The sequence below is a fragment of the Elgaria multicarinata genome, chromosome 6 (assembly GCF_023053635.1).
Source record: "Elgaria multicarinata webbii isolate HBS135686 ecotype San Diego chromosome 6, rElgMul1.1.pri, whole genome shotgun sequence".
NCBI lineage: Eukaryota > Metazoa > Chordata > Lepidosauria > Squamata > Anguidae > Elgaria > Elgaria multicarinata.
The window spans coordinates 54,446,190-54,473,503 of NC_086176.1; the positions used below are offsets into that span (position 1 = coordinate 54,446,190).

General features: G+C 39.6%; 1 protein-coding gene across 1 annotated transcript in view; it reads right to left on the reverse strand.

Annotated features, from left to right (window-relative positions):
• The window catches only part of CNTNAP4 (contactin associated protein family member 4), a 285,406-nt gene that overhangs the window by 84,844 nt on the left and 173,248 nt on the right, over positions 1–27,314 (reverse strand). Inside the window, exons 8-11 of the mRNA XM_063129435.1 lie at positions 20,315–20,576; positions 13,940–14,089; positions 6,517–6,688; positions 734–840 (exon numbers count right to left, since the gene is read on the reverse strand). Of these exons, the coding sequence (XP_062985505.1) occupies positions 734–840; positions 6,517–6,688; positions 13,940–14,089; positions 20,315–20,576 (691 nt within the window). The remainder of the gene's footprint in view (positions 1–733; positions 841–6,516; positions 6,689–13,939; positions 14,090–20,314; positions 20,577–27,314) is intronic.

A 27,314-nucleotide genomic window follows, 5' to 3' on the forward strand; every position in this document is an offset into this window, starting at 1 on the left:
GATTAATTTGGAGTAGGGGTGCAGAATTTCAGGCCTTGGGGCCAAATGCAGCTCTTCTGGGAGCCCAATCCAACTTTCTGAAGTCCCCAGATGGCTACGCCTCTTTCCCCCAACCACTGATCATTTGATGGTTTCCTGGCTTTTGAGCAGTTTTTTTCCTTCCATTCTAAAAGGTTGAAACTCCTCTCCTAAGGCTGAGTTACTGGGAACAAGAGCTTTAAGCTAAAATAAGCTGGTATTTTGGCTCCCACCTCTTCTGCCTTTGGAATACGGCCCCCGAAGGCTTCTCTTCAATATGGAATTTGGCCCTTGGGCTGAAAGTGGTTCTGCATCCCTGATTTTGAATGCCATAAATTAGTCCAAGATAAAATTGTTCTTATTCCAAATCTGCAAGGCTTCTATGTCATCAGGAATATAACAGGTCATGCGCAACCAGTATCTCATCATCAGTTTGTATTGCTTTACCATAATAATAATAATAATAATAATAATAATAATAATAGAATAAAATCCACATCAAAAGTTGCATCCTACCCCAGAAGTTATTTACAATTAAATGCAGTATCTAGCTTGAGCATAGGAGAGCCCACAAGACTGGAGCAACAACCTTCACATTTTCCCGCAATTAAAACACCGTGTGCATTCCAAAAATAAGCAACAGCCAAAATTGCAATTAAGCATTTCTCCTCTAAAATACCATTTCAAAAGATATAATAAAATACCTAAGACTTACAGTAATGGCATGTGGCCCCCATGTAACCTGTGTCGGCACAATTGCAGTAGAAACTATTCCAAGTCTGTGAGCATTCACCACCATGTTCACAATAATTGGGCAGACATCTATAAGGGCAAAAGGAAACATGTAAATGCTGTTTAAAGCTCTTTTGATGTTACTACATAGGAGGCATAGTGAGTAAGTATATATAATCTCCTCTAATGCCAATGCGAGTCTTCCCATGCACATGGAGCTGGAGTCCAAACCACAATCACAATAGGAATATAGTTCACAAAGCATATGGTTAACTTCCCCAAGATGTAATGATAGCATCAGTTTGGATGGCTTTAAAAGGGGATTGGACAAATTGATGGAGGAGAAGGCTATCAATGGCTTCTAGCCCTAATGGCTATATGCTGGCTCTAATATCAGAGGCAATATGTCATGTACACAAGCTGCTGGGTTTGCTGTTGCACTCATGTCTTGCTTGTGGGTTTGCTGTGGGCAGCTGGCTGGCCACTGAGTGAAAAGAACACTGGACTAGATGGACATTGGTCTGATCCATCATGGCTCTCCTTGTGGTCTCATAGTGCTTCCCAGAACAACCCTTGAAATGAAAGGAAATGCTCATTTCCAGGACAGGGCGGGTCAGCAGAGCTCCCTTCTGCAAGCTCCACGGAATTGCCCTATTATGGAAATGAGCATTTCAGCTTTTTTCTGTTTGTTTCAGAATCCAGTAGCTTCCTGTTGTGCTAGCACTGGGTCTTGCTAGTGCAGGGCCAGTGTTGGGTCCTGCCCTATGTGTTTTATTCAGAAAACGTGTTACTAAGTAACCATAATATTAAGCCCTTGAAAATACCAACTATATTGTAGTCAAGATTTTTTTTAAAAAAAAAAACTTTATAAGATGAAATAGCAGCTAAAAAGTGTTGATACATCTGATCAAACCTCATGCTGTTACAGCACAATGGTGTGCATGTTTACTCAAAAGGAAGTACTACAGAATTCATTAAGCCTTATTCCCAGGTAAAGGGATATAGGATTGCAGCTTGATAGCTTTATCACACCAGCGTTATACTGTGCAATCACTGCGAATTGCATGCAAAGGACTCCGAAGTTTTCTTATAACCTGCTTTTATTGTGAAGTACTCTGAAGTTTTCCAGTTTATAATCTGCTTTGACTGCGAAGAACTCCCATGCATCCTGCTTTAATTGTGCTATAAAGGGAAAAGAATCGAGGTATATTTTGCTAGTAGTTTTCGAGGGAAACATTTGTTGTTTTCCGAGTGGCCACTGGGGGCGCAGCAGCAGGATTTGATATGTTTTTTAAAAATTAAACAAATGCTTACATCTGCGTAAACTTTAACGATAAAGACATCAAAATTGGCACAGTAATAGATATTAAGGAGAGCTTTAAGCATACCAAATTTGAACCAGATTGGGTCATCCGTTGATTTTTTATGATTTTTTTTTACATTCCCCCCTTAAACCCTTTGCAGCAACAACAACAACAACAACAACAACAACAATGAAGCCAGCTTAGCTCTGTAGGGGATAATTCAAGGGAAACAGGTACGTGGGATGAAGCTTTCAATCTAGTATACAACAAAGAACCAGCCTTTACCCCATACATATTCAAATACATGATGTATAAACTCTGGTTGGAATTTGCCAATGCAAGTAGATATTGTTGGAAGTATAAAATATAAATAAAACAACTTGTTCTTTATAATGTAAAATATTGTTTTGTTTTCATATTATTTCCTAAAAACAAAAGAAGAAAGAGGCTGAGGGTTTGGGCGGGCGGGCTCTTATAATCCCAGCAACGCCCTGCTTCAAAGGCACACGTGCCTAAGCACATGCGATGCCTTCATTCTCCTCCTCCCCACTGGCAACATCCGCTTTCCATCCGTTCCGTTCGGCGGGTATCATTCATATATATATGCTAGAAGAGTATATGACTGTTTTAATCAGTATATGATTAATATACTGAATATATATTCAGATATATACAATATGCATACATACAGTTTTTAAATCTCGCTTGAAAACGTTTCTTTTCTCGAAAGCTTTTCAATTGTAGCATGATCATACTAGTCTATATTTTAGTTTTAATGCCCCCTACCCTGGTTGGTTTTCCCACTCCCTCCCCTGTCTGTTACTGTGATTTTTGATTGTAAGCCATATGGCAGATTGTCTTGTTTTTGGTTTTATTCTGTACAGCACCATGAACATTGATGGTGCTTTATAAATATTATTATTAATAATAATACATACATACACGCAAACACACACTTGAACCTGTGTCTTCAAAGAACATTTTACCCTTCTAGGTTAAAGGGCTGCAAGCATTAAATCCTATGGCTATCACATAAAGAGAAAAATGTAAGGAAAGAAGGAGAAAAAACAACCCATTAACCAGATTTTGGTGAGGGCAGGGAAGCTGTATAGCAAACACCACAAAAGCTTCTCTTTTTTACACTTACACACACACACCAATTTGAAGAGTTTTTCTCCCTCTAAGTTTCAGAAAAGGACATATGTACATTTGTTATACATTTGTTTCCATATTCCCCTAACAAAGAGCATATGACTCAAAATAGGTAGAGTATTAATGAACTTAATTTCTTGTGCACCTTTAGGACTTTTGTCCTTTTTTTTTGTTCATTGGATTAACTTTCCTCCCCTTTTCAGTTTGCACTTTCAATGATAATATAACAATAAGCAAATGCATCCCTGTCTCGTTTCAGTTTATCCAATGTTTCATTAATCCCACAGGTCATTCAGATCAAAGCGACTCTCTATGTCTATGATGGTTTCCAAACCTGGCATGCTTTCGCTCATAACTACTTCATTAGTTATTGAAGTTGTCATTTAAAAAAAATCTCTCTATTTAAATTCATTTCATATAATGAAACAGGAGAGTAGAACGTGCTTACATCGTATTTAATAGAGAAGGAAACAAGTACAATATACTGCACTTGACTCTGTTTTGGTGGTAGAATGAAAATAAGATCAATAATTGTCCAAGCAATGTGACAGAGCATACTTGTGGTGGAAAAACTGCATGTCATAAGCATGCACCTTGATACGGTCCAACCCTGTCAACCTTCATGTAGTTGCTTGTATGTTAATTGGCCAAAGCAAAATTTATGAAATAATGAAAAATAATTCATGACCACCAGCAGTGCATGTTTCAAGCCAAGCTGCAAAACCAGGTGTCCTCAATGCAGAAAGTGGTCATGAAAACTAATCTATAAGTGCTTACTAATGTCTTAATAAGCACTTGCAAGTGATGTTAACATAATGATCGTGTTTGGATGTAATGTTGGGCAATTCCAAGGAATTGGGGAGATGGGTAGAATATGTGAGCCAACTGGTCATTCTTTCTGCTTTTAAACAACAGCCCAGTAATGTCATGTTCTTGGGCTGTTTCCTGACATCAAAACCTGTAAACTCTGGATTGTTTATGGGTTAAACAAGCCAGAATTATCCTGTCAATAAACAATGGGCAATTGTTAGGTTAACCCACAAACAACCCAGAGTTTCTGGGTTCAGCTGTCATACAACAACCCAGAAACAATGGGTTGTTGATTAAAAGTGGAAGTGACAACATGCAACTTGCACACTCTGCTCGTTTGAACCAGATCAATGTATAGTTACTTCTGTCTGCATGATAACATTATGTTTATGCCTCAGGAAGGGAAGGAAAACAGATCTGGTATTTGTCAGATCTGTTTGCCTATATTTAAATGAATAATATCCACAATGATTTAACTTAAATGTAAAAACTACAGACTGTAGCTAATCAGAAGCTAATCTGTTGGAGACCACCCTGATTCATAATACAAACTTGCTTCTTCCAGTTACGTGATTCTTCCAGAAAGCAGTGTGAGGCAACCTAGTGCCCTCCAGATATTTTGTTCTACATCTTCCATTAGTCCCAGAAAGCATCACCAATGGTGAGAGATTGCAGTCCAAAACATCTGGAGGGTACCAGCTTGCCAAACCTGCAAGTAGAAGAAAAATGAATATATAAGTGAACCAGTTATCTACCAACATCATCTTAGTACAAACTGCTTATTAGGCTTGACAAGACCATGGAACAATGCAAACCTGGAAGGAATTACTAATATCCACTTGAATCTTTTCATCTGGCTACCCCCATTCCACCACTGGGCAACCTGGAAACCAAAGTCAACAAATATACCTAGCCCATCCACACACTCCATAAAAGGCTTTCTCCATTTGGTCTGCTCTGGACCTATATAAGAGGTTCATCCCACATACAGTTTTGCTTGTTCAATTGGGAGATTTAGCTGCTCCTGTTTCCCTGCCAGAAGGGAGCGGGGGAGTTCAGAAGCAGGAGGAGGAAAGGATTTGCATTTGCACACCCCTCTCCTTCATCAGCAATACCGCCCCTTGAAAACACGCTCATAGTAAAGCGCATTGAAAATGGTAGATGAAAACACAAGTTGAAATTTGAGTGATGTGTTTTCGCATGCCCGGAAGAACCAGACTTTCCCCGCACCAAAATATTTCACTATAAGGGAAGGGGTGGGGGGAAGAACCGCAATCACAGCAGGACATACTCATCGTCATCCGAGTCATTCGCAGTGAAAGCAGACTATAATGTTGGCATCATTTGAGTATTTTGCGTAGATTTCGCTGCAACAACACAATATAAAGCTGGTGGGATGAAGCTCTAAGCCTTTCAAGTCAAGCTACTGGCATTACTACAATGGACTTTTCCACTCACCCTTACCAAAAACAGAAGAGGTTGCTCAGGGCATCTTGCCAGGGACATATGTTATCTGCCAGTTAATGGGGCTGGGAAGGAATTTTACCTGCACAGAAAAGTGGCTCAGCTAAGCAGGGTTTTTGCCTTCCCCAAAGCAAGAATAATGTTGATTAATTAATGCTGATTAATTATTAATTTTTGTGAGCCGCCCAGAGAGTTCCAGTTATTGAGTGGTATAGAAATGTAATAAATAAATAGATAAATATATGTTAATGGAGCTATGGATTTATTTGTTGATTTGTTTCATCTGTCACAGCTTTGTGGTGGGGAAGGCATTGGGCAAGATCCAATTTGCAGGGGGAAAGGGATTTGGCTCCCCATTTCCCATGGTTAGCTGCCACATGGGAGAACAAGAGGAGCTCACTTGAGAAATTTGCTCACATGTGCTGCCATGAGCTCTGGCACCTGAGCTTCCCCCTATGCTCCCAGCACATGGGCTGGGCTGAAGATTTCAGCCAGAAAGCAGGCTGGCAGATGGGTGGATCCACGCCCTGTTTCCCACCAAATTCCCTGTTTTATGCTGTAACCATTACAGCTGTGGCTGGTTTATTCCATCACTCTCCACACCCTTCCTCCCACATCCTGTAGGAAACAATAATTTCCCAAGACTCTTAACATGTGCTTTGTACTTAAAAATGATTTGGATGATGGTTTACTAACTGAAACCTTAGACTGATAAAACAGGAAAGCAACACAAAGCAAAGCACCAAGAAACTTGGGGTGGGGGGAGCAGATTGGGAGGGCAATTTCAGGGCAAAAGCAGATCTCAGGGAACAGGAAAGCATGTGTTCACCTCCTGCAGTGTCTGTCCTACAAATCACTCCTTCCTCTGGGTGCATTAGAAGGAAGAAGCAGCTGTCAGCCTAACATTACACATGGCCGACTCGTGTAAGAAATAAGATCCAGAAGAGAGAGTAATTTCAAAAGACCCGAAAAATGTAGTGTCAACAGCATTCATAAACAATCCATTCTATGGGGAAAAAAATAAAGACCCTCTTACCTGTCTATAATGCCACACAAATCTATCTGAAGGTCACTGAAATGTCCCATGTCGTTTTGCTGAACTGATATTAAATCCACTTCCTTATTATCAATGGAAATTAATCTCATACACCCAAGGAAGCCACCAAATGGATTTTTACATTCTGAGCTGTTGGCATTGGTAGGGCATCCTAGAAAAGCAATACATAAAATTTTTGATAAACTGCGGGAGGGGGGAAAATTAACAGTGAAACCCTACACATGCAGAAGTAAAATTCATTGAATTCAATAGGACTTGCTCCCAAGTAAGTGTGTATTGGATTGCAAACTAATTTATATTTCCTTGGAAGCCCCACAAAAGAATGAACAGTATTCTTTTAATGTCTTGAGGAACATTGAAAGACAATTCTCTCATTGCTCAGCTTTATACAAATCAGACAGGGTGGTATTCACTTTATTATTCATTTTTATTTATAGATCACCTTATTTGCTAAAATGTAATCAAGGTGATTCACTGCAATTTAAAACAATAAAACAATAAGAATATGAAAACAATGTAACCTTAGAACATTAAAACAACTAAATTATTTGAATGCCTAGATTAAAAAGATGTGTCTGTTTACACCTACCCTAGTGGCCATGAGAGTGGCAGCCAAGTGTAGTTCTTGAGGGAGCATATTCCACAGTTTGGGAGCAACACAAGTGTAAATCTTCTCATGAGTGCCTGTCTGATAAATGGGCCTTTGTGGGTAATGGAACCCCCAAAGGTGCCTTTCCTACAGAGAGCTTCGGCTATTGGGTGGTATAAAAATGTAATAAATAAATAAATAAATAAATAAATAAATAAATAAATAAATAAACAAATAAATAAAATATTAATGCCAGGCAGGTTCGTAATGAGACAAGTGGTTGCTCAAGGCAGGACCACCCCTCACAGGTTAAAGCATATATCTTGAATTGCAACCAAATTGCAGGACTTTCAAGACAGGTGTAATATGGGGCTGATACTGTGTACTGTTAGTGACCTACCTGCCACATGTTGCACTAACTGTAGGTTCCGGATGCTGTTCAAGGGTAGCTCCATGTTGGGCACACACCTTCTAAAGGAATGGATTCCACCAAGGGTGTTCCCACCCATAAAGCCTCAAAAACTGCTCTGGAAGGTTGAGGGATCCTTTAGAGCAGGTTTTGGATGGTGCAGGAGGGAAGAGAGGAAGGGAATGTTCACTTATGCCATGTTGGCTGTCATGTTTAACCACTGAAATTTATACATAATTACAACTAACAAACTTTAGTTGGAAAAAAAAGTGTCGTGATTCAAAAAGTTACAGAATAACTGCCCCTAGGGCGGTATAAAAGTAGATTGGCAGCAGTCATTAAAACATCTTGAGTGTTACTCTCATTCTGTATTTAGGAAATTACACCACAGCCAACAGCGATATTGCTCCTTCAGAGAGGCAAAGGGAGCCAGCTGCAAACCCTAAACTTATGTCAGATGTTTTAATCTGCTGCCTTTATTGAGCATAGTTCAGGACTTGTAAATCGCAGTCCATAACTACTGTGTGGTCCAAAGAGCATCCCTTCCACTTGGGAGCTGAACCCACAGCCTTTGCCAAGCACAACTGAGTTTTGGGCTATCACATGTCCCAGCAAGTGTGCTGAATTCATTGGTGGTGGTGGTGGTGGTGGTGCCTAGGGGAGCGACAACAGCTCCCAGACAAAACCTATAGGACTAGAGTACCCAGTACTGGAACATCATGGGCATGCCTCTTCTGGCAGGGAGATGCTCTGACTATGTGTTGCAGTGAAGGGAGGTGTTGCATGGTCACTGGGCAAAGGGTAATTCAGAACCCAGGTAATTCAGAACTTGCGGAGAGATCAGAATAGCACGGCGTTTGTCTTTTGCAAAGTAGAATCTATAATACAACTGAATTTTTAATATAATAATAATAATAATAACAATAATAATGTATTTCTTTATTATGTTTAAATAGACAGAGGGAGTAATATTTGAACATTATCAAAATATCAAAAAGATCCATAATAGAAATAAATCAGGTTAATATGATGCCCATACAATGCTAGCAGAAAGCAAAAGACATTAGCAATTAGATCATAGCAAACAGCACATGCAAATTGGTAAGTTTTCATTTTCTCTGTAATACCTCTTCCACTGGCAAAAGTCCTTGGAGTAGTCATCAGCTTGAACTATAAATGCTAATAGGTTATGGAACATGACAAATGATGCCCACTGCTTTATCTTCCCTCCCCTTGATATTTGTTCTCATAGGGCAATGCTGCTTTAGGATTGATGCACTAAGACACTACTTTGATTTTAATCAAATAGTATTGCCTCCTGGGTCATATTAGTCAAAGGACTTGTTGTCTCATAATATTAGCAAGCAATAACTTAAGCACACATTCATAATGAAACCCATTTATAACTGAACTAATGAAACCCCTTCCAAGCAGAAGCCTACAAAAGGTGAAGAGAAATAAAAATAGATTACACATAAATTGTACAAAACCAGAAAGAACTATAAATTGTATGTCATTCCTTGCTCATGGTTGTTTACAAGATGGTGAGGAGTTTATATTATTGAACACTTTTTTGTATTGCATTATTTTAATTTTATGGTGTTTATTTTTTATTTGTATTATTATGTTATGGCTTATATGGTTTTTGTGGGGTGTCTATTATATTAATTCTGGATTTCTGTATCTGCTTGTGTAAGTCACTTCGAAAATGCTTTTTGTGGTAGAAAGCAACACACACAAAATAATAATAACAATAACAATATATTTAAATAGGGGTACAGGATAGTAAGGGAGCTCTGTTTCACTGGCCTCACAAGGATGCAACTAATGACATTGTTGCAAGCCATTCCCTGACCTATTGCAGTTATGCAAATTTACTGGTACCCAATTATGTATATTATTATTATAAAAACAACAACAACAGACATCTGATCAAGAACTCTGCTGCCTCTTTGATAGGTCCAGTATCTAGCACACTTTGGACTCTAAGTAATTGTTAAGCAGGAAGGGAATTAGCTTGTAACAAGAAACATTGCTTAATGCATATTTATTTATTTATTCATTCAACAGATTTATATACTGCCGTCAATATCCAAAAATATCTCTAGGTGGTTTATGTTCATTTAAAATTACTGTCATTTAAAAATGGTCAATGTAGTGGAAAAGTAGAGTTTACTAATGTTTCAAACTTCACTTTTTAAAAAGGTAAATTGTTTTCTAGAGCAAAAAGAAAATAGAGAAATCTTATTAGCTTTCTATACACTCACACACCTGCCTTTAAAAACAAAACAAAAAACCCCCTGCCCTATATGATTCTTTTGATAAAGAATAAATCATTCATACTATTATTAACAGAACTGATGGGCAGATTTCTGGGCAGTGTGCTATAATCATATATATTATAGTGAAATAAATCATTCTGTATGAATTATGGAATTTGGCGTATTTGCTTTCTCATTGTTCATTCATCTTTCCTTGCCTTAATACTTTTCTAAAATGCAAGACCTGATTGCTATATCATCTTTCTGTTCCTCATCTTGACTATACTGTTTGGCCTCAAAAAGCTGAACAATTTAAATATTGATTACATCTCTTTTGTGGTGGGGGCATACCACATACTTTATTAGTATTCTGTTTCCTAAATTAAAAGAAAACAAAATTGCTTACTCCATATTTTCTTTTTTACAAACTTAAACAATAGGTCAGGACTCAGTAACATCTGGCCTGTGGGCCTAATTGAGCACGTTGAGATTTCCCCATCTGGCCTGCAGAGTCTTGGGGCTCTCTCTCTCTCTGGGTCCACTCCCCAAGCTGCTCTTCCTCCCAGTGCATCAGCTGGGGACCAAATGATGCCAGGGGCATTTTCCCACCCTCTGATTTCATTTGGAAAACAGTTCCCTATCACTCCAATAGATCAAACTCTGGAAAAAGTAGCAATAGGCCCATAACAAGACAAAAGCCAGTTCATACGTTCAAAATAAACATGGAGTGGGGGTGGGTGGGAGAAGGTTATGCACAATAGCCCCACTTTCAATTTCCCCATCCCCACAAGGGGAGCTTTAGACCAGATAATGGGAAGTTCACAATTATGTGGAGCTTTCTAGGCATGTTGAATCGAATGTGCCTAAAACCATCATTCAGATTTTGCATAGTCTGAAGGTACCTTCCACAGGGGATGAGGACATTTGGTGAAGGGCTTGCAGATGTGGCCTTGCTGCTCCCTTTCTTTTGAAAGCCTTAAGAGGTCTAAAGTTAAAGTTATATTCTGTGCATGGATTACTGGTGGCGGTGGTGGCGGCAGCAGAAACTATTTTAGAAGGTTGATTTGGCTAAAAGAATGTGTGGGTGGGGAGAGAATCTGAGGGTTAGTTTGTGGATTTGATTAAGCCTTATTCATAATAAATTGCATCCAAATTAGATGACAGAGCCATTAGATTAGATCACAGAGGCTTTTCATCAAGGAGACTGCGCTTACCCAATTACTTCATTTCCATGTTCCTGGCATAAATTTGCTGACAAAGACATTGTTATTAGTATCCTTCTCTAGGGTGACATCACAACTAAGCCAATGGGAGTCAGAGAAGTCACCACACTTCTGCTTGTCAAACACTGCTATGACATCAGAGAAGGTTGGCCACTATGGGTAGCCTGTGGGATGTGATAATGCTATAAAATAGCTTTTGGCACCTACAGGCTTAGTGCCAACAATCAGGGTGCTACATTTTTGCTGTTGTGAATGAGTGAGAGGACTTTGAGGGCATCAGATATGACTTGAGGAAGGCACATCACACTTTAGAATCTGTGCTGACATTTAGGCTATCAGGATGGTGGCATCATGACAACAGAAGTGGTGTGTCCTGCCGTGGGGGTTGTTGCCTGAATACCACACTCTATTGTGTCCAGGGTAATGCCACATATACCATTCCTGTTCTGGTGCCATGTCTAATCCAACAAGCATTGATCTACTTAGCTGAGTACTGTCAACTCAATACATCGCTCTTCAGGATCTCAAGCATCCCAAGTACCTGAGAGCCTTTAACATGGGAACCCTTTTTCTGTTGAGTGCCTTGGGGTGATCTGTCAAAGGCTGCATGCCAGCAATGGGTGGAACTGAAGTCACTGGTGAGCAGAGCAAGAGCCAAAAGTGGCTATGGCCACATCTTCTCTCTTTCTGCCACCACTTCTCTCTTATACTCTCTGATGCTCCCTTCTCCCCCTTTACCTCCTCATCCAGCAGGATGCTGCTAGAAAGGCCTTACAACCACGCCCGGCTCGCCTGTGCATGGTGAGGCAATTGCGGGTGGAGGAGAATGGGATGCGTGGAGACCATCCATTGGTGGTCTCCGGTGGTGCCACTCATGTGAGGGAGGGGCCGGTAGCTCCTTATTTATAGACTGCTGCCCTACCCTGCTACCTCTCTGAATCGTGGCTCCCTTCCTCCCTCCCTCCCTGTAGACAGTGCGGGCTAGCTGGTGGCCAGGTAGGATTTTTTTTTGCTCCCGATCAATTTGCGATTGGGGTTTTTTCCACATTCTTCACATTGTAAGACAACAGGGGAGAATTAAGTAGGCTAATTGGTTGAATTTGGTCACATTTAATTGGGGCAGGTGTGTGGGCATCGGGAGCAAGGATAGGGTTGGTGAGCATTCTTAGGCACCCTTGTGGTGATTGGTGACACCTGAGGCCTTCACTGGGAGTCTTGCAGCACCAGATGATGGGATAAGAGTTTCCTCTGAGGCCAAGCTTACTCGCTCACTCAGAGTTTTGCAACATGGGGGGTGGGTGGGTTTTGACAATCAGAAGGCCTATCTACCCCAAAAGAGGAATCCTAATGGGTGGCAACATACACACGTCACCTGTCAGGATACAAATGGCTCGCCTGATCCCAGTTATGGCCAAGACGTTGGCAAAGATAGGATGCCCACCTAGGCCTCCATCTTCCTTCACAGAATTATAAATAAATGTGGCCCTATTTAAATCCAAACTGCTTGTCTCATCTTGTTATTTCACCTTCCATTCCCTCAAGGACCATTTGCTCATGTCAGAGATCACTTGCAGAGCACTTTTAAAACTAGACTGAGGACCTCAGGTTGCCCACCCCTAAATAAATCAGGGATCAAATCATATGTATTACATACTCTGAAATAAATTATATTTCCCCTGTCATGTTGGACCAGCAACAACCTGTTCATGACTAGAGGCAAAATATTTTCCCCATCTCTTCCTGTAGCCTTTTCCACTTTCACCAGTGGAAACCTTTCCTCTACCCTTCTGGCTGCCTCCACCAAACAGGCCTTGAAACTTTCTGGTTCTCAGGTATCTATTCTAAGTAGAGTTGGGCCTGGCTATTAGATATAGGGCAGACAACTCCCCCCACCAAAAGACACCACAAAGTTTCAAATAGCAAGGTTTGAACTTTATTAAAGTGTCAAAAGGAAAACATTTTGAATGAACTCAAACTAACACATACAACCCCATCCCACATAATAATATGAGCAACAGGATAATAAAACGATCAGGAATAAACACATCAAGCTAACCTAACTGGACTGTGTCCATATTTTATTCAGGTATATTATCCAAACAATAGCTTGACCAGTTCTCTCAATCAGTTCTCCACATCCGGTAAATCTCATTTTCTTTTTCTTTCTTTCTTTCTTTCTTTCTTTCTTTCTTTCTTTCTTTCTTTCCTTCCTTCCTTCCTTCCTTCCTTCCTTCCTTCTCTTTTTCTTATTTCCTCTCCTTTTCTGCCCCTCTGCCTTTTTGCTATAGGCTTTATCTCTTAAATTTAGGATTTTCTTTCTCCCCAACTCCAGCCAATCAGGAGGCTAGTTTCTTCTTCATTTCTGCAAACTGTTTCTATTCCCTCTTTCTTCCTCTGATCTTTTGTTGAACTTTATAATCTCTACTCCTCTGTGAACAACTTCCTGACATTTACATTCTAACTAAACTTTTGATCTCTAAACTATTAACCTTTTGTCCAAAACTAACTACACATAGAGACAAACAAGAGTCAACTCCATAATATCCTAAAAAGGAGCAAAATACAAAAATAGAGGGCAGTTCTGTTCCTTCACATATACGCACACACAACCAAGAAGAACTTTGGAAAGTGAATCTGAGGATCAACAAATGCCTCAACATGAGTTATAACTATACTCCTAAGGTAGTTTATGGTAAATCTGTGATATTTAAACAGCTCAACATTCATACTCAGGTTGTGATCAGCAATTTCAGAAAACACTAATGGCTTGCACTAGAAATGAAATTGAACTGAATTTATTTAACAAATGTTACTCATCATGATGCTCAGACCAAACTTCTGAAACCAAATGTCATTAATGAAGTTTCAGACTTTAGACCACCAGAAGCAAGCCTTGGCTAGAATGAAAAAGATATCTCACCTCCAAAGTAGTAAGTGTCTCCTGAAAAAATCTGTATAGGTATTGATGCATGAGAGGAAGAGCTTGCATCGTTATCTACTACTAAACTCACACGATTCCTTTTAACTGACAAAGAAACAGAATGCCATTGTCCATTGTGTAATCCAGCACCTAGAAAAAGAAGAAAAAAATCAAGGAACATCATAAACAATGACATGGATTAGTGTAAAATCACTGTATGATACACATTTCATAAACTTTATCACTATTGAGAAAATGAGAGGAATTACTAGATGGCATTTAATTTCAGCTTCTGTCAATCCTTTCTTTCTTTGAGCGCCATTGGACAAGCATTTTATAGCACGCTTGTTACTGGCCACTGATGAAAGTTTGCGGGTCCTTGTAATGATGTCATCCACCTCCTGCATGTCTCCCACTCTTTTCTGTACATTTTAGAGTTTTCACTTTTCCTTTCTTCTTGAATAGCAAAGCATGATATATATATATATATATGCGCAGTTTACAAATTATCATAGGGAAATGTTTCTAAGGGTGGATGCAATTTACAGTGTGCTTCTGCAAAAGCCCCATGAAAAATATATTCAAATCTGCATGTGTATGTGTGAAATATTTTGAATACCAGAGGACTAACCAAGTTAGCAAACCTAATACAATGGATAAAGGTGTGAAACAATTCACCAGACATGGCACTGAATTAACATCTGGAACTAAATGTGTCAGCTCAACTTGCATAGTAAATGAGTGTATTCGTGCAATTTCTCTTGTTGCATTCTTCATGAATGGATTGCCCCTTAATGAATGAAGCCTGGAGGAAAGTAACACACATTATGTTGTGCAGTTGTCACATGGGCCACAGATAGACCTAAGGTTTATCCTGGGATCATCCAGGGTTCACCCCTGCCTGAGCACTGGATCCCCTGTGTGTCACCTAGATGAACAGGTTTGACCCCTGGATGATCCAGGGATAAACCTTAGGTCTAGCTATGGCCCTAGTCTACAGAGAAGCTGGATTCAAACAAGTATGCATCATATAGTCCTCAAGTATATAGCGAGTTGAATTTGACGGTGTCTTTCCACTGATGGAATTGAAAGTGCAGGCAGAGTGAACTCCCCCCCCCCTTATAGATCCTGTGCCCCTCCCCAGTTTTGGGGGTCCACAGAGGGAAGGAGGGGAAGGGAAACTCCTATTGTATGAGTAGAAGGTCCTGTTGCTCAATAATGTCAGATTTAGACCATTATGTATCATTTAAATTATCCAGTGTGGGAGTCATATCTAACAAGCACAGCCTATTAGCCATATTCCTTTGATTTTCTTTAGTGGGTATGTTGAATGGCATATATATCAAAGTTTCACAAGGATCAAAAAACACACAACAAACACTCAGAAGCAAACAAGGCAACCTTAAATGTACAAGTTTTAAATTACTTACGGAATTGTCTGAACAAATAATGCTTTTATCAAAAAGATGAAAAGAAGTGCTGTGTATAAGAGAATACAAAATAGCAAGAACAGGGGAAATAAAATGACATTTTAGATTGCCCACTTCAGGGCAGTCAGGGGCCTGAGCTCTTGTACGTGATAAAGTGCGGTGTCATGCACACAGTGATGGTGCTATGTATATATCAACAACAAAAACAACAATTACCAACCCATTCTATGGGTGCCTTTGCAAAGTTATACATAGCAATGATATAGTGGTACAAAGCACCATTTTGAGCCCACTGCAGCTGTTTGCCCTTGGCTATGAAATACAATTTCATGCAATGGATCTTTTGCTTCATTATTTGGGAGGTAGTTGGGTTAAGGACACCAATAGTTGCACAGTATGATATCTCAAGGTCCATTTCGTGGCTAAAAAACATAGCATAAGCACAGACCCAGAACACGTTTGTGCCTACAGAAGACATTTTCATGACTAGGGGGTGAAATGAAATATTCCTGCTTCACTTGCCAAATATAGGATTGAGCCATAGCTCCAATAGGACCGTAGTGTCCACTGCTGTAGCTAAAGCACATTAATTGGACCATAGTCATATTTTAATGTAATAAAATTGCTCCATTACATAAAAGTTAAATTATATTATGACAGTTACATTACTATCATATCTATATTTAAGTACAAAAATGGGAAGAGAGGAGCATGTCAAAGTCACTTGCTTCCAGTTCTTTAAGACATACTGTTTGATCCTTTCTCCTTCCTTCGCCACTTCTATATTTCCACCATGTTACATTGAAATATCAAATGTATACATTTGTTTCCCTTCAAATAAAAGCATATGGTCATTGGAACAATAATGAGTTGTATCACCATAAATGGGCAAACAGAAAAGACAAGGATGCATAGAAAATTTTGTAGTAAAAGTATTTATACAAATATGTTTGTGTAACTATGGAAACGAATAACATGAAAACTAACAATAAATGGGGTATTATTTTATGCAATAGTTTAATAATCTTTTTAAAAATTCACAGTACAATCCTAGGCACATTTACCTCAGAGTAAGTCCCATTGAACATATTAGGGTTTACTTCTGAGTGCATATAGGAACGTACATAAAGGAGAAGAAGAAATGACTGAAATACTGTTTGAAACAACATGCCAGACAACCCAGAGAGCACAATTTAATTATATCTTAATGTGCAAGTCCATTAGTGAAACAGACAACCACTGAAATAATCACATGTATATAATGTGCATGTGAAATTAGTGACAATTACAACTCGCTGACAACTATAATCAGAATTAATAATATATTATTTAAACAGACCAAAAATGCCATAAATATGTAAAATAATTTACAGAATATCAGGAGTACTGTGTCAATTTTATAACAATAATAAATACATATTCATTTAATGGATATATATAGAGAGAGATCAGTGGTGCCAAATATAGGCTCATGATTGCTAATGACAATGTCATTAATAAATCCACTGGAATTTCTTTGCTTGGTCTCATTCAACAGGAGGTAAGTCAATTCCCTTTTTTCAGCTATGAAGCTTTAAGGATTAGGCTATTCTTTTTGGTGTTCTGGCCTCTTTAGCAGAATAAAACACCCATAAAATCATACTATCACAATAAAGCAATTAAAATATAACAATAATATTCTAATCTAAAAGCACCAAAACCAACAAGGCAGGAGCCAAATGTTTCTGTAAATAAAAAGGTATTTAACGTACATTTAAAAATTGTCTCTGGAACCCCCAGCCTCCTCAAAAGCCTGCATTGGCGTCTCCACTCTCTTGACTTTAGTGAAACTTCAGAGTTAATGAAGAATCAAGATAAGAACAACTCCAACTTTTGGCATTCTTATATTTACAGAGCCATCATTTAGGGTAAATTAAACTTGTCTAATTTCTTGCTTTCAAACCTCAAGCTTTGTAAAAATTTGATGACTAAGTGGCAAAATAATAAAAAAAATGGGCTGCATAGGGGAAATTAGTACATACAGACCCTTCTGCAGCAGTAAGTCTTGCTTTCTTGTAAGTTAATCACTCATGAATTAATACAAGCCATTTTTCTCGGTTCTAATGTGGACAAAGAAATCTTTATGAATCTTTAGTAATGAAGTCTCAGAGCTTTGCTCCAAGTAATATGCTCTAATTTAATTATCACTTATTGTATGTGTGAAAGCCAGGTCATAAGTCTTTGCCTGTAGGGGAGCAAACCTGTCCAACCATCCATAATTTAATTACTCAATCTCCAGTTGCAGACTTGATTCACTCCCATGAATGTAGGTACAATAAACACTTCAAATATACAGAGCGGGAGGAAGTTGATGGTATGGTTTCGTTAGATAATTTTCTGCTGAGGAAAGCAGGAGTCTCATTGAAAGATTTAACATTCTGCAGTTGCATAAGCAAATCTACACTTACATTTGCAACCACACAGGATTTCTGCCTTAGCCACATTATACGATAACATAAATTCTGCTTTAACACAGCACTTTGATTTTCCTTTTGAGGAGTTTCAAGTTGTTGGAGAACATTTTACAGATTTTGATTTGTGTTTGTAGTTTAGTAGTTTGACAGAAAAAAACATGTCAGGAAGCCCGTTAGAAATGACAGCTCATTCCGGAAGCCTGTTAAAAGAGGCACTGAACTAAGATCGTGTCATTAACATGCATGTAATTGTGCTGTGATTTAAATGGCTCTGGAGGAAGTCAGATACATCACAGTAAACTGCACATCAGTGACACTCTTACCATGGAATTAACATTTTCAGATGGTGAGCCCAGGGAAGCCTGTTAGTCATAAATTGGCATACTCTCTGCATTATTTATTTGAGTTGGTTAGCATACATTGTAGCTGATCCTGCTGCTACTAAAATCAATGTCAAAGCCTCCCTTCTAGGATGAACGCTTTATGTAAATCATCAACATGATATTCGATAGCTGCTGGCAACCAGTCAATTATTTCAGATTCTATACTTCTGTTACCATTCATTATAGAGACCTGTAAGTAATTGTTGGCATGTGGAAACTTATTGAAAATCGGGACTTTTATCATGCAGGGCACAGATGTTTTATTTATGCATCCTAGGAATACACTAGTTTAATACAAGGCATTAGAGCTGTGCTTAGAATGCTTGCATTGGTGACTTCTGGCCTCAAAAAAAAAAAAATGTTTTGTGCGTGACCACTAACCTCATTGACATTTTTAACATTGGGAGTCCCATGCTGGTCTTGCTGAATAAGGTCAGAAGTCCAGATCTCTATTCAGATATTCAGGAACTCTGGCTCAGTGGCAGAGAACATAATTTGCATGTGGAAGGCCTAAGGTTCAGTCCATAGCATCTCTAGCTAAGAGTGGCAAAAATCCTGCTTGAAACCCTGGGGAGCTGGCCTGACTCAGTATAAGGGACCTTTTTATGTTCCTATGTTCCAGTACCTTCTGGTTGTCCATTCTTGGAGACAAAATCCTGGATTTCAGTATTATCACCAGTAACAGAGGCAATATGCCTCAGTACCACTGCTGGGGAACATGAGTGGGTGGGTGCTGTTGTGCCCATGTCCTGCTTGGAGGCTTCCCAGAGGCATCTGGTTGGCCACTCTTGGGAACAGAATATTCACTAGCTAGGTATTTGGTCTGCTCCAGAGCTCTTCTTATGACTACATGGGCATGTCTACACTATGCCTTATCTCGGGGATAGTCCTGGGATCATCCCTGTGCATCCCGGAGGCAGGGAGGGATGAACTCTCCATTTCCCCGGGATAGCTGGGACGGCTTTTAGCCTGCTATTTCACACAGTCTCAAGATCATCCCGAGTCCACAGGAGGTGTGGGCTGCTATCCCAGCTTCATCCCGCCTCCTTGTGAATTAACACAAGGAGGCGGGAACTGGCACGGACTCTTCAGGCACTCTGTGCCCATCAGGAGGGGGAGGGGAAGCAGAATTGGGTGGTGGTTTTGTTTTTTTAAAAACATACTTTTGTGTTGGAGAGCACATACACTCATCTTCAGTAAAAAAAATAATGGTGAGCACAACATCCCTCATCCTCCCAGGATGTCGCGCACGTGTCTATCCAAAGGGGAGGATCTCGCAAGCAGAATATCGCAAGATCTTTCCCCCCCTCCCTCACATAATGCCGGGAGGTGTAGACATGCCCTATGAGTCTCATTCAGGTATCCAGACCACATCGATGAACACTATGTTAATGAACGCTTCACCCCTGCTCCCATGAGCATTCTGAATGTAGCCTCTGTCCCTACAGCTACAGTATATGAGGAGAGGGCTCTATGCAACTGGGAACTCTGCCACCAATAATTACCAATCATATGGACAATTATGTCCATGGCCAGATCTACACCAAGCAGGGCATAACACTTTGAAAGCAGTTTGAAAACAGTATATGTATTGTGTCCTGGGCCCAAACAGTTGTCAAAACCATTGTAAAGGAGTAGTGTAGATCCTTCCCAAGTGTACAGCTGTACGTGTGGTACTCTATTCAGGCATTTAATAAATGTGTGTAAAGAGAAGGGCAGAGCTGTACACATAGTCATGGAATGTGCAGTCTGAATGCCTGAATACTAGCCATGAAACCAAGCATTCCGTCTCCAGCAGAGAACAACCAAAGATTTTGAAGTTCACAAGAAGTGTATAATAAGTATTTCATATAGTACAGTGAACACTACAACAGTGTCCACTGTATGATATAATCTCCTTTATCCAAAAGTACTGAGCTATATATGAAGATATGTAAACAATAACAACAGCACATATTGAAGTCAAATATATTGGACTACTTTGGTGTAATTTAAACATTATAACATAAATAAAACAAACAAAACACAAAAGTGTTTCATCATAACCTTACTGCAGATTTTAATCAACGTGTTTATGCCACAAATATTATTTTTTCTGTTTTCTGTTACCTGCAGTGATGTCACTCTGCGCCTTTCCTGGTTTATAGAAGCTCAATTTAACTTTCCCATCGCTCAGATACATAAGGAGGCCACCTGAAGTTTGGTATAGTTTACTTGATAGCAAGAGCCCCTCATTGTTCCAGGTACGAAACTGAAAACTAATGGAGACATCATCTTGCCCTGATGTACCAGGTAAGGCTAGATAGCTGTTGGGGTTCAAAAAGGTGACAGGAATAATTGGGGACTCTGAACATGAGAATGATATATTGCCCTAGAAATAAATGAAATAAGAAAACATTAGGTAAATGCAGAGACAGAAAATTTACTCACATTAGCTTACATCTATCAATAATTAGGTCTGGAATTACGGGTGACATTTACATATAATATGGTTGTTTCGATCCAAGATACAGATGGAAAAAAGAATAATAACATTTCCCAAGATGAGAATGCCATCCATTACGAGATGGCTCAGTCTAACCATCTTTCCTAGCTATAATGGCCAGTGGTATCCCAGGCAAAATCAGAGCGAATATAGGCCTGGTTAAAACAACCTGGTGGCCATAATCTAAGTGCCTTGAGGAGGTGGCCATTAAGCTAATCACCACGGGCTAGCTGATGTACTTTTAAAAAAAGGAACTAACACAAATTGTGTGGAAACTGGATAGTATCCAATGATGGTGCAGTCCTAGCACCAGATATTGCTCTAGTGTAAACCAAGGCTCGCGTAACATGATTAGCATTTGCAGCAATTTGTTGCCAAATTTTGGTGGCGAAACCTCAATTTTTTCCCTTTGCACTTGCAAGCACTGATGATGACATTGTGCTAACATTAGTTTATGCTCATGCAATGGTCATTATAACTAGCACTGCAACAATTTTGGATACTATCCACTCTCTCCACATCTGGACCATTGGGTCCTGTATGTGTTTCCTTGACATTCAGTTGAACCATAGCATCTTTCAAAATGTTGAAATGTTGCATGGAACACCATCAAGGGGAAGCAATTTTCAGAGGCCTCCTCATAGCCATAACATTTGAAACAGCCCTTTGAATATTGTTGATATGGATGATTGACTGGCATAGAAGAAAGCTAATTTTGCTTCTGATGTACTTTGGAGATAATAACCAGCACCTCTAGGAGCAACTTATAACAATAGTCCTTAGCAATGGAGAAACATAGATCCATAGCTTCAATGGGTTTTGAAATAACTGAATAACTACTATCAGAGAAAGAAGTGAATAAAATGTTGGGCTGTGAGATCACTAGGTTGCAGACATTTGACATATGAAATGAATTGTAAATATGCTGGTATTCTAAGATTGTATTGATTGATATAGAAATTTGGTAATTCAAAAAATAAGAAGAAATATGAGTTGGATAAAGTCAAAACTATGAAAATGGCAATTGCATAAAAAGGCTGACTAAGGATGCAATCCTATGCCATACACCCTGGATACCTCTAAGCCTCCAAATGCAGAAGCTTATGAGTATCCAATTCAGAGCAGGAGGCACAAAGCACCTCTCACTCTACATTTTAGCTAGACCGGGGTGGGGGTGGGGATTTTGCCCATCTAACAGAGGCTTTGGGGAGGCAGAGGAAAGGAGGCTGGGAATGCCTGGAGAAACTTTCACCCCCTACAAACTCAGGTTTGTGAACTCGTAGTGGCAGTTAATATTGTTCTTTCTGCACTGGCTCAGACCCAGGAAACTAAAATATTCAATGTCCCACAGACACGGTCTAGGGGGCATAGGATTGCTCTCTGAAGTGTTTTTTTTTTAATTGGGATTAGTACTTTGTAAAATTATTTTCTGCATTTTTGACCATTCTCATACAATTTAATAAAAAATAAGTTACTTTTGAACACATTTTCAAAGGAGAAGAAAATGTTGGTGAAATTCTCACAGGAAGTACACCACACAGGAAGAGTACAGAGTTCTTGGGCATACTTTAGTTACAAGATGTGCGTATGTGTGTACGTGCACGCACACATGCACACATCTATGTGAGTGTCTTGTCTTCCGTTGTAAAACCATCACTCCAGCTGTGTGTACCAGCTCCCCATGCCAGGGGAATTAAAGGCCAATTAAAGGCCAGGGGAAAAGATTTCTTAGGGTAATTATTCCTATAGGGCTCTTTCAGATTAGTAAACATGGGCAGAAAGGGACACTGTAGACCGATGGAGAGATGTGTAATAGAAAGAAATAAGATGTGGCACCCTCGGCCATGTGACAACAACAGAGTATGCTAAAACAACAACAACAACAACAACAACAACAACGAAAATTAATTTAAAAGGAATACTGAATCACCAAGAGAATGAAACAGACAAACACTGTAGATGCCTGTTTTGTTAGGGAAGAAATCATTCAGGAAATTGGAGGATAGATTTTGGCACAGCACTAGATGATATGCATGTAATTTAACCATACACATGTTACAACAAATTCTGCCATTTTGGAGCAGGTGGAAATTTGGAAAAGCAACCTCAGATGTCGGAGATATAGTTAAAGAAATGATCAATCACTACATTATGATATTGAATAGCAATCTTAAAAGGACTTTATGAACAAGAAAATAATAATAGCTAGCAGCTCTGTTCATTCTAAAAATCACCTGCCCCATCATTACTGAGCACCAACCCAATTATCCCATGCATGGGAACCAAGACAATGAAATGAATGAGGAGGTCTGTTCACACAGAAGTTAAGATGCAGATTCCAGAGGAGGCCATTCAAATACAGTTAAGTTTTTCTCAAATTGCAAGAATATATATATATATATATATATATATATATATATATATGGTGTATGATGCACATTAAGTTTTTAGGAGCAAATATACATCATATAAATTCCAACTAATCCCTTATTTCTCATTCCCAAGCTTTAAGTAATTTTAAGTCTATTTGCCCACATTTATCTCTTTCAGTCCTTATCTCACCCATCCTTCCATCCTCTGTCATTTCCCCCATTGTCTATTGTATGTTGAAAACTCCTTGGGGTAGGCTCCCATCTAATTTTCTTTGCCAAAATTACTCTGTAAGGTACCATGTATACTGATTATGACACTGTGTTAGCAGCAGCAGTGCTACTATATAGTATTATAATTTTACTGTAGTAGCAGTAATTATATCTATAAATCACTATATTCAAGGCACAATGGCTGTATTTTGAAAACACAATAACCAATGGTAGTTTAAGTAGTTAATCATTAGCTGAATGGCCAATCACTGGTTATTGTGTTGTCTGTTGGGCAAAAACCACCCCACGGTTGACTATTTTATCAAAATAACCAACGGAGGAAAACAACATTCTGCAGAGTTGACTAGTCGCACAACTGTTGGTTAGTGTGTTGTCTGTCAGGCTCCATGGACTATTTCTCTCCATTGAGTTAACTATTTCAGCTGCCTACAGTCTTCCAGCAGAACTTGCTCTAGTCTGGCTGGCAGAACTTGCATGGCTGATGGGATACCAGCAGTTACCCTACCCAGTGCCTGTTTACCCTACCCTGTGCCTGTTTGCATTCTCTTCCCCTCCTTATTGTTTTATTATGATTTTATTAGAATGTAAGCCTATGTGGCAGGGTCTTGCGATTTACTGTTTTTCTCTGTACAGCACCATGTACATTGATGGTACTATATAAATAAATAAATAAATAATAATAATAATAATAATAAGGAGGACTGGTTTGGATAGATGGTGGGGGATGTGTTAATCAGACACACAGCTAACTACTAGTCAACTTGATGCTGGGGTTAATCCACTCCACGGTTGATTATAAACATATTGTGTGGGGAGTACCCCCTTGGTAATCAACTCTGGAGTTGACTATTAACCCACCATTGACTATTATGTTGTCCGAACGCAGCCAATGTATATCTTTCTACCTTTGTTTTCTTACAAGTGATTCAAAATAATATAGAACTCATGAACATGGCCTTGGAATAGTAGTATATGACAACTGTATATACCATTTTATTATCAGAAAAAACCTGAAACTTTCATAAAAGAAACCATGGCTGGATTAACAGTGAAATGAACTGACCCATGGTAAAAGGCAATCTGAAGGCTAATACATCTTTTGAAAAACCAAATGATACGCCATCTGTGAATTTCCCCCTTGACATCTTTTGGACAGGTGCCTAGCAACTACCTATTTCACAGTAAATTCCATAGTGAAACACAACCTGGCACTTCTGCATTCCAAATATATTTTCCAATATGTAATAATGAAAGTAAAATGTTAGCATAAATTACCTTCCTACAAATATTGATGAAATAATTCTGATCTTCATGTCATTAGGCAGTTTTAGATTATTAAATCACAATTTATATTAGATATATGAAACAAAGTTATATTGCTCCAGTTCACAGAGAATTGCAGGAGAAAGCAAATGGATGAAACACATGAGCAGGGTCTACTCGTGTACATATTTACCTGACTAGCTCCTGGCTCTCCATACTTCACATTTTAGGCACTATGAGAGAAAGTGCAAGTGCCTAAGGCCATTTCTACACCTGCCTTTTCCCCCAGGATCATCCCTGGATCACTGCTGTGCATCCAAATGACGCATGAGGGACCCCAGGAGCAGGCAGGAATGATCCCTCTATTTTCCTGGGATAACTCTTAGGTTTGGAAATGGCCTAAGACTCACACCCATATCATGTTGCAAGTAAGACGTACAAACTAAGAGCCAAACTAGTTGAAATATCGTTAACGCAATTAACAATTGTCTGAATGGCTTTTAAAAAATAAATAGCAGGTGCAGCTGCCCAAGTTCACACTGGGACTGAGGGCGGAAAGGATTTACCCCTTTGCTCCCTGCTGCAGTCACAATCCAGATTAGACTACTTCCACCTGCTATGTTCATTGGAAGAAAGGCTTCCATTGGCACAAATTGGAGATTGCCTTCCAAAGCACACAGCTGGTGAGGGACACCCAACTGGACAGAAAAGGGGGAAAGCCTCTTACCTTCTCTGCCAGGGTCCTGATGGATAAGCCCCATGTGACTGTTATTTGTTGCCATTTGTGGCACTGCTAATTTTGGGAATGGCACCTTGACTCCTTTGACTCTAAGCTTCCTATGAATTGCATCTTAATGGGGTGTACTTAGATTTATTACCTAAACTAGGCTTGCCATGAAATTCCTCATACACAACACTTGGTTTTCTGATTAATGGGAAGCAACTGGCTGGCCTGTCAGAACTTGCAAATCTCCAACAGAACTGGGAGATGCAATTTACATGTGCCTGATCCAGCTTTTTAAAGCAATCTTCCCTCCAAAAGGTCTCCTCAGCTCATGCAACTGTGAGTAGGGTGGCTAAAAGTCACATAGGCTGTGAGGTAATAAGGGCTGGCTGAACTTAAGGCCTCAGGAGCTTCCTTCATTTCTGCCCTCTAGAGGAGGGTTAAAATCTGCACAACCCCTTGGTGCCCCCTGGAGGTTCTAGAGCATCCCCCTTGTGGCTGTCAGTGGAGACTACACAAGTCCCTTCCAGGACATCAAATTACAATATTATGTTAAACGTCCATATATATATATATATATGTATGTATGTATGTGTGTGTGTGTAAAATTTCAACCATTCTGTTTTTGGTATTTCATGGGAGTGGGAAACAAAAATCCAGGCAAAAGAGGCTGGGAGAGAGGAGAATATCATAGAATTTTCTTGTTGGGGAAGGTGACAGGGTTTCCACATACCTTTTTAAATATAGCCAGTTATTGAGGGATCTTCTTTCATTTTATTTTATTTTTAAAACACCGACGGCATTTTCAGGAGCCCAGGAGTTCTTTTGAATGCTTATTGGAGAGGGAGAGGTCACATGGTCTCCACTAGGCCTTCACTAAGGACTGTGAGGCTCCTCCCAATGCTGAGGGAAGGGGTTGTTGTTGTTGTTGTTTTTTAAAAAAAACAACTAAAAAATTAGAAGACGGCCCCTCAGCAACCAGCTATACTTAAAAAAAAATGTATGTGGAAATCCTGTCCCCTCCCTGTGAAAGAGACAGAAAGTAAACAATGCCTCCTTTGCAGGGAGAGAGAAAGTTCCCAAAAATAGGAGGCAGGATTCGGCCCAACACACACACACACACACACACACACACACACACACACACACACACACACAGAGGGAAGGTAGCTGAGTGCTAGGTTTCTGTGCATAAGATTGTTTTCTATGTGCATGCATCTATACATGCACACAATCACATATATAACACAGGGGTATTCAAAAATACAATTTTCATTGCAAGGTGGGGTGGCACATTTCAAGAAGATCTGCCCTTTTTGACCTGGTCTCAGTTACTGGTCATATGGGATGGGGGGCAAACTGAGTAAGCCCCCACCATTGCTCAACTCCCTCCTGCTGCTCCACTTCCTCTTACCATTTCTTCATACAAAGAGTCAATAAGGGCAGTTTCTGCTAAGTGAATTATGGTTTAGTCCATTAACCAATTATACTGGAGCACTTACATCATCCCACTGGCATTAATGGGACAGATTGGAAAGGAAGGGACGAAGGTCATGAAGGGAAATTTCCTATCTCCTCCCCCACCCCAGATTCCTCCACCCACATGCACAAAGGTCTTTCTGATATGTGTTGTGTGAGGAGGCTGCTGGGAGAAGGGCAATTGGCTTGGATCCTAAGATGTGTTAACTAAAGGATGTTTACAGAGCTAACATTTCCTGCCCCCTCCACCCAGCAGCCTTTCATGCCACCTTTCACATGGCTCAGGAAGGCTTTTTTTAGGCAGTGCAGGTGGCTGCAGGGAGAACAGGATGCAATGGGAAACTTCCTTCGATGGATGTCCTTCCATTCACTTATTGTACGGCTGAAATCATTAAATACACCTGGCTGATTGGGTTGTGGGGCACACCTTTAGGCTGTGAAGTGAACATCTTTATAAGTAAGATTGAACTAACTAATTATATATTTACTTACAATTATAGATAATTTTTTCTTTTTTTCTTTTGCTGTTTAGCTACCTTCCCCTAGAAGTTGTAT